At 50.1% G+C, this 8,737-nt stretch overlaps 1 protein-coding gene across 1 annotated transcript in view; it reads left to right on the forward strand.

The window, feature by feature from the left end:
• Positions 1-8,703, forward strand: part of Cep104 (centrosomal protein 104) — a 32,848-nt gene extending 24,145 nt beyond the window's left edge. The window contains exons 19-22 of the mRNA XM_021160383.1: positions 2,225-2,363; positions 2,478-2,545; positions 5,955-6,045; positions 6,640-8,703. Of these exons, the coding sequence (XP_021016042.1) occupies positions 2,225-2,363; positions 2,478-2,545; positions 5,955-6,045; positions 6,640-6,755 (414 nt within the window). The 3' untranslated portion in view covers positions 6,756-8,703. The remainder of the gene's footprint in view (positions 1-2,224; positions 2,364-2,477; positions 2,546-5,954; positions 6,046-6,639) is intronic.
• Positions 8,704-8,737: the final 34 nt, after the last annotated feature.

Genomic DNA, 8,737 nt, shown 5'->3' on the forward strand with positions numbered 1-8,737 from the left:
CCACTCTGTGGCTGGGCCTGACCGTCTGTTATGATCAACCTCACAAGTATTCATGCATGTTTATGTATATATATATATATATATATATATATATACACCTACATACGTACATACAGAAAAAAAGACATACACATTGGGATGGATGGATGGATGGGTGGATGGGGCAGAATTCCCCAAGCCAAACCATTCAACAAACAACTTTGTTACTTGATTTCTTTTGTCTTTTTATACCTTCTTAGACAAAAAGTTCTTTAGAGAGATAAAATGTTACATAGAATGGGTGTTACAGAAAGATGGTGATATTAAATTCAAAGCAGTGTTTCATTATAATATACTCATTATAAGTTCAAAGCAATCGTTTTTACATGGCCTTGCCTCTCATAGTGTCCACCTGTGACTTTATCCTTGGACCTAAATGGTTTTCCCTGGACACAAATTGCCCCAGGTCAATTTCTCCTTTTAAGGTAATTATGAAAGCTCATTGTATTTCTTATTATGCAGTCTTTACTTACTGTTATGAGGAGTGGGCACATTGTATTCTTGATTCCATTTTTATTACATCTTTCTAGCAACTAAGACGTCTCCAAAACCTTTCTCCCTAGCCGGACACTCTCCAAAACCTTTCTCCCTAGCCGGACACGCCTTTAACCCCAGCACTCGGGAGGCAGAGGCAGGTGGGTTTCTGAGTTCGAGGCCAGCCTGGTCCATAAAGTGAGTTCCAGGATGGCCAGGGATATACAGAGAAACCCCGTCTTGAAAAAGCAAAAAAACAAAACAAAACAAAAACAAAAACAAAAAACCTTTCTCCCTAAAATTAGTTGAATCAAATCAGGAATTCTATAGAATCATCATTATCTATTTGTCTATATTGCATCACTAGAAGATAGTACATCTTCAAAGGCCTGTAGAAATCTGCTCAAAAGGATGAGTCAATACCTAGCACTTGTCATATATTTAATAATAACATATTAATAGCAAGAATCTTTACTCAGATTTAATCTTCTTGACCCTGCCTAGAGAAGCAAATCTATTTGTAGATCTTAGTCCACGGCAGAACCATCTCAGGAAGATCAGCTGCTAGATTTTAGCTTATCTTAAACGGCTCTTGGCACCAGTGGAGTGTCACCTTCACTTAGCCTTCCATTTCCTATGTGCTACTCCGGAGCTTCCTCGGGGTGGCAGTGCAGCTCAGGGGCAGGAGCAGGAATGGTGGGGGGAAGCTCTGGTGAAGGCTGAAGCACCATCCATTACCATATTCCAGGCTGCCAGTGTATTGTTTTTTCATGACTTTGTTGCCATGACAACGGGTTCGTGATGAGCACATCCATCTCTGCGCTACAGTGGCCATGGTCATGGCCACAGCACCACACTGGGCTGCACATCTAGCCTGGTCCTGTTGGACAGGCTTTTGCTACTGAGCCAGTACCTGGAAACCTTGCAGAGACCTGGCTACCTTACAGCTCACAGCAATGAGAGAGAGAGCACCTCTGTTCTCACCGTGCTACATGTACTCACTGCTCGTGACTGGGGTGGGCATCCTCGTCCACTGGGCACTGGCCATCTTTGCTAGGCACCTGACCTGCCTTCCCTCATTGTCTGCCATCTCTGTCTTTTCATTCCTTGCTATCTTGTGAATGGTCCCCTAACAGTCTTCCTAGGCTTCACGCCCTGCTCTGCTTCTCTCCTGCCCTGGGCCTCCCTCTTCCAAGGAGGAAGACAAGATGGGGAGTGATCTGCTTCCTCTGCCACAGGGAAGAGTGTGAGAGGGCGGGGCCTCCCCTGTGCACACAGGGAAGAGTGTGAGAGGGTGGGGCCTCCCCTGTGCACACAAGGAAGAGTGTGAGAGGGTGGGGCTACCTTGTGCACACTCAATCCTCCACCCGGCAGCACAGATTCTAAAAGCCCTAGGTGGACAGCTGGCCTCTGCAGCAGTGTGTGGTGCCCTGGCTGTGTGGAAGGTGTTCTTACTGAGTGTTAGATGTGCACATTGTAAAAAGTCCTTGGAGCCAGAGCCACAGTGGACAGTCTAATCAACTGCAGTCCCATCCCTGTCATGGCCTTTTCATGGCACTATGGTGATGCGAACAGAAGGACACGGGGTCTCTACAATGTGTGTGAGCACAGCCCTGAGGGTTAAAGACCAGAAGGACCCAGAAGAGCTGCCCTGGTCTGTGGGTCCTGCACTGCCCTATGGAAGTCACTCTGCCTTCTCTCTTGGGTACAGGTGGTTGAGATATCCAGCCTGACAGAACACCTGCTGACAGAATGTGACAAAAGGGATGGATTCGGGAAGTGCCCCCGCTGCAGCGAGGCCATCCCCAAGGAAGAACTTCCTGGGCACATCAAAACTAAGGAGTGCAGCCGTGAGTGCCACCTGAGTCCTCCCGGGCACGGGCTTCGTGGGAGGAGTTGCACCCTTCCTCCCCTGCAGTAGGCTCGTCCAAGTAACCAAGTTCTTTTTACTGAAATTGTTGCAGCTGCCAAGCCAGAGAAGGTGGCGAACCACTGTCCCCTGTGTCATGAGAATTTTGCTCCTGGAGAAGAGGTGAGAGGGCCTGAGCTGCGATGACAGGATCAACAGGGGTGCTGGACAGACAGACAAGACGCTTAAGATGGTGGCTCTATGATGTGACCCTCCTGGTCATGGCCTTCATGTGTGGAACAGGCTCCCCAGCAGCATTGCCAGAGTCTGTAGCCTGTTAGCCATTTGGGTTTACAGAATGTTCCCCACGGTGGTAAAGAGCCCTCTTCCCACAATTCTGTGCTCTCCCCTGTCCTGTGTAAGGAGCTCTCTTCCCACAATTCTGTGCTCTCCCCACATCCTGTGTAAGGAGCTCTCTTCCCACAATTCTGTGCCTCCCCCTGTCCTGTGTAAGGAGCTCTCTTCCCACAATTCTGTGCTCTCCCCCATCCTGTGTAAGGAGCTCTCTTCCCACAATTCTGTGCCTCCCCCTGTTCTGTGTAAGGAGCTCTCTTCCCACAATTCTGTGCCTCCCCCTGTCCTGTATAAGGAGCTCTCTTCCCACAATTCTGTGCTCTCCCTCATCCTGTGTAAATAGCTCTCTTCCCACACAATTTTCTGCACTCCCCCTGTCCTGTGTAAGGAGCATGGTGACACAGACGAGGTTTGGCATGTTCTTTGCCTCTGGTGTTGGGTCTGCACGCAGGGCCTGAGGTAACCATGGATCTATCCCCTCCTCCTGCCCAGCACAGTGGCAGAGCCTGTGGGGAACCTCAGAGTGGGCACAGGACTCCCAAGACCATGCTCTCAGCACAAAGATTTATTCATCCCAGTGGGACAGAGATTAGGGATGAGGGACAAAAACCGGGAGATGAAGGGAAAGAGAGAAGGGAAGGGAACTAATGGGAGTGGGGTGGGGGTGGTGAGGGAGGAGGGGACAAAGAACTGTCTCTAGATAAGAGAGGAGACAGATGTGGCCATAGGCAAATGGCAGTTTATAAATGGAAAAGGGAAAGCTCTGTGTTAGGATGAGGTGTTTAAGCTTTAATTAGGCCTGTGAATTAGGTGAGACATGGAGCTTTTGATTGCTGGACATCAATGCTTTGATAGTTGGACCTTGGTAGTCAACCTCAGGAGGAGGAAGTGGCCAAATAAGGGGCTAAAACTTGGTGTCTAGCTTTAGGAATGTAATCTTATGGTTGGTTTTGGTTTTGGTTCCTTGGCTGTCCTGGAACTCACTCTGTAGACCAGGCTGACCTCAAACTCACAAAAGTCCATCTGTCCCTGACTCCTGAGTGCTGGGATTAAAGGTGTGCACCACTACTGCCCCGATAATCTTAATGGTTTTTAGCAAGACAGAGGGAATGGGGGAGAAAGGCAAGACGTGCCAGAGCCATGTTTGCCATGCTCAGACTGTCTAAGTCCCTTCAGTGGCTCCATGCCAGGCAGCTCCAGAGACCTGTTCTTAGCTCAACCTCTGCTCCAGGAGATGCTATGGAGTCCAACATTCTTTCCTGTCACCCTTTCTTCATCAAAGTGTTGTGTGATGGAGACTTTTTCTGAGAAGACACAACACACATCTATTTTTTTTACTACAGGTAGGGAATCCCACAACAGTGCAGGTGCCTCCAGAGTCCAACTTGGTGAACCCTGAGTACAAGGATTATAACTCCTGTAGGTAGGGAGTTGCTTACAGAAGAAACATGACTCAGCTAAGCCCACTCCAGCGTGGGTGACAGGTCACAGAAGCTGGGGACCTGGAGCATGCTGCAGAGCCTACAAGCAGCTCAAAACGCTGGAGAGTGATGTCCAAGTGATTAGGCTAGTCAAAACCTCTTCCAAGCAGCCTGACTGGTCTCTGCCGCTTTCAGGAGCTGGACTGGCCTCAGAGTCTTCTCTGCAGTCTGGCTTGGCTACCCTGGGAGGAGGGGCCTGATCATATTCAGGTCAGTTTCAGGGACTTCCTTTCGAATTATCTCCCCTCCTGCTTATGGAGCTTCCCTCCGTGCAGGATAGAAGGGAACTGATACACACACTGGCAGCTTTAAGAATGGCAGGCCTGCTCACCAGGTTATCTGCTTTAGCATCTTGCTAAATTCATGAATCAGAGTAGGTATGGAGCCATGGCCAGCCCTGCCCTTATGGACGATGGCTTCTGGACACCAAGGGTCCCTTCGCCTAGGCTTCTGAAGCTCTGGAGCTGACTCATAGCCTCAGGTGGTGTCCTCCTGTCTGGAACATTCTGCCCAGACCAGGAGTCAGCTGTCCTGCCAAGGGGTGTGGTAGTCTCTGCAGACCTTTGTGTTCAGCACAGGGAAGGCCACTGCTGCTCAGCCACACTGGGCAGAACTGGGACATTCACATGTGATGCCCATCAGTGCACACTGCTGCATCCTGTCCACACCCAGCCAGTGCATCCTTCTCAACTTGTCTTGCTGGCATCCCAGCATGTTCCTTCCCCCAATTCTGTGGCCTCACCAACCTCAAAAGCCCTAAGGACACAAAATCCTTGTGTCCACCCTAGGATAGGCTGAACAATGCTGGAGTTGGTGAGTCCAGCCCCTTCTGCCATTATCTGGTACCTAGGGGTGACCAGAGTCAACATTAGAGCCCAAGGCAGGGGATGAGTGAGCCAAGCCAGGCTCTGTTCTGGAGTCCAGGACGTAACTGTCCATCTCAACACACTTGGATGACGTAACTGTCCTTCTGAACATGCTTGGATGTGTTGTTTTCATTTCATAGGTCTTGGGGCTTGGGTTCTGTAGATGGTTTCTTCAAGCCTGTAGAAAGGCTGCTCTGAGAACTGCATCGAGGCATGAGGCTGCCAGCGCATTTGTGCTGAGAGAACCTCTTTACTGACCCACTCCCGACTGCCCACCACTTTTCTCATTTCCCTGGGCCTTGCTGGTCTGGTCTCCACGTGGAACATCACTGCACCAGCCAACAGCTGCCTCCTTTGTCCCCTCCCTGCCTGCCATCTGCCATGGACTAACACCCTCTCTCCGTCTGCAGCTGTTGCTTGCTTTCCCTGTTGTGGCTGTCTGTGCTGTGCAGCACACATCCCATTTAGCTGTGTGTGACAAGGCCCATTTACCACCACATGGTTTCCTGTCTCAGGGCCTGGGCAGACTGGGCCTCCCTGGCTTCTTATTCATGGGCTCCTGGGCTGCCATGGAGCCATTGGCCAACCTATATGTTCACCAGAGCTCAAGAAGGGAGGGCCCACTGCCTAGTGTGTCCTAGCAGCTGGCAGAATAAGTCTTCCTGGCCACAGGACTCAGGTTCTAGTCATCAAGGCTGAATTGTGACATGCAGGCTCACCAGACTGGAAGACTCAGGTCCTAAGGACAAAGACGGGCAGGAACCATGCTTCCAAGCTTCTTGCTGGTTTAGAGCCTCACTCTCATCAGGACCAGTGAGTGGTCTATTCTGGCACTACCTCAGGTCCCTTGGAGGCACCAGACTAATGTACCATGCCTCCTCTTTGTTGCAGGCGTGGAAGGTTCATCTGATGGGCCCTGCTGGCTGCACAATGAACCTGCGCAAGACCCATGTTCTCTACAAGGCTACAGCCCCACAGCAAGGTGAGGCATAGCCACATGTAGGGTTCTCATATTTTGCTCCAGCTCGTGTGAAATGTATCGTGGATTTGTACAAGTGCAACTGACCTAGTAACCCCATTCTTCAAGTTTAGCAGGGTGTGGCTGCTCCCCACAAATGTCTCCTGAAGCTCACCGGGGCTGGTGACAGTCCCCACAGCTGCTCACTGGGGCTGATGACGGTCCCCACAGCTGCTCACCGGGGCTGGTGACAGTCCCCACAGCTGCTCACTGGGGCTGGTGACGGTCCCCACAGCTGCTCACCGGGGCTGGTGACGGTCCCCACAGCTGCTCACCAGGGCTAGTGATGTCCCCNCAGNTGCTCACTGGGGCTGGTGACGGTCCCCACAACTGCTCACCGGGGCTGTTAACGGTCCCCACAGCTGCTCTCTGGGGCAGGTGACCGTCACCAGAGCTGGTGACAGTCCCTACAGCTGCCACGCCTTTGTCCTTTGTCTTCTCTATATCCCAGGGTGGGTACTCCCCGAAGTCACACTGTCACTGTGGGTCTGCAGCCTACCTGTAGATGAGTCCCCTTCTCATGTGCTTCTGTGTCCTGTGCATCTGTCTCCACTGCAGGGAAAGGCCCAGCAGCAGCAAAGCCAAGCACCTCAGCACCCAAGGTTGGAAGCAAGATCCCCACCCCAAAGGGAGGCCTTAGTAAGAGCTCCAGCAGGACGTACATGCGACGGTGACAGAGTTTCCAGTTCTGTCTCTGACAGGCTGTGCAAGGTTCCTGCCCTAAGCCATGTGTGTTGGCATGGTGATGCAGGGCTCCGTGCCCACTGTCCCTTGGCCTCTGGTGTCCCAGTGTCTACTCTCACAGGAACAGTACATGTTATGACCAAAGAGCCCTTTCCAGTGTGGCCCCAGTTCTGGGCCTGTGTCAGTGCTCAGGACACCACAAGCACAGCACCCTCTTCCCCACTGCTGAGAAGATACAGCCCAAACTTGGAGTGCACTGGTGTCTTGCACATATCAGGCTTTGCACAGAGCTCAGCTTTGGTGGCCATAGAAGACCCACGAGCCTGCTGTGCCGTCTCTCACGGTCCTGTCTGCCAGGTTGTCACACCATATATAGCATCAAGCAATAAAGGAAATCAAGCAAAAGACAGCTATTCTAAGAGCAGGTCCCTCCCACACACACTGCCCGGTGCTCCCTGTGTGCACCTGTCCCTGTGGTCCCACTGACAGCCCTGCCTCGATGCCTTCGCTCGGGTGCAGACCCTGCTGCAGAGTCCTGAATGAATGGATTCTGGATGATGTTCCCTGGTTATCCTATGCACACCTGACCACAGCCCACCTGCAAGCCTCAGTTTTCTTTATGACAAAATGAACACCTTCCACATCTGCCTAGCCCACAAAGACAAGTCGCACACACCTTGCTGGCCCAGAGCCTCTGAATCAGTTCTGTCACGTCCTGTGACGTAACTGAACCCACGTTCCCAAGTCCTTCATAGTGCCCACTCACAAGGGCTTCACTGAACAGTGACACAGACCTCAGGACACAGCTGTCAGCAGCTCACCCACCTGGAAACACCCATGTCCTCTTGTCCCTCCTGTCACTGAAGGATGGGCCCACTTAGGGCCTGCACTGTTCCTACTTCCTGAGGTTTTCCTGCTGTCCCTTTGAAATGTGTAGGGTTGAGAAAATAAGTATTATAAAATTAGGGCATATTTCTTTAAAATTCCCAACCATGTGAAACAAAATCCATAAAAGTGTCCATGTGCCCGAGCAGCAAGCACCCTGAGTATTAACCCCAGGGACTCAGCCCTGCTTTTGGTAAAAAAAAAGTTCCTACTCTGCTTGACTCAGAGTCAAGTGGAACAGGATCTGTAGAGAGGAGGAGCCTGTCAGAGAGTGGGCATGACTAAGAGAGCAAAGCATGGGCCGGGCGCCAAGGGATAATAAGGTGGTCCTTCAGGCCAGAGATGCTGGCATTGTCTCCTGCCTGCCTTAAAGTACAGACAATAATGCAAAGCTAACCTCAGAACTAGAACAGAGGGTGATGCCTGTAAAGGCTTCTGTGTGTTGTAACCTTGAGATACTGTAAAGCCCTTCATTTTTAGCCTGACCTGGTGGCTCACACCTGTATTCCTAGCACTTGGGAGGCTGCAGTTAGAAGCTCACCAGAGGTTCAAAGGAAGCCTGGGCCTCAGAGTGAGACTCTGGCTCAAAATTAAAACAGGACAAAAAAGAATCCTTCATTTTTAGCTCTCGTGTTTTGCCTATTACAGAATCATGAGTTTCTGCAGAGGTGACTGGCAGTATTGGCAGCCACCAAGCTCCACCTCACTGTGCTTGATTCAGGCAAGGAGCTGCGCACCCCCAGCCATTCACAATATCTAAGTGGAACACTCCTCAGAGCTTCACGTATGCTACATTGTGGATATTTAATATTTATTTATATTATTTTCATAAAAGATTCTATTTAATTTAAAAGAATTGTGTCATATCTAATACTAGAATACAGATGTAAATACCTTTAATGAAAATTTGCAACTTTTTAATGTTTTAACATAGTTTTCTATTTGTCTTTATTTCAGGTATAGAATAATATATTTTTATTGTTGCTGTTTGAGGGTTTATGTGCTAATTTGCCTTGAGTACACTAATAGTAAAGATCGTTCAGTGTTGTGTCACTTTTTTTTTTTTTTTTTTTTTTTTTTTTTTTTT

Source organism: Mus caroli, chromosome 4, assembly GCF_900094665.2.
Source record: "Mus caroli chromosome 4, CAROLI_EIJ_v1.1, whole genome shotgun sequence".
NCBI lineage: Eukaryota > Metazoa > Chordata > Mammalia > Rodentia > Muridae > Mus > Mus caroli.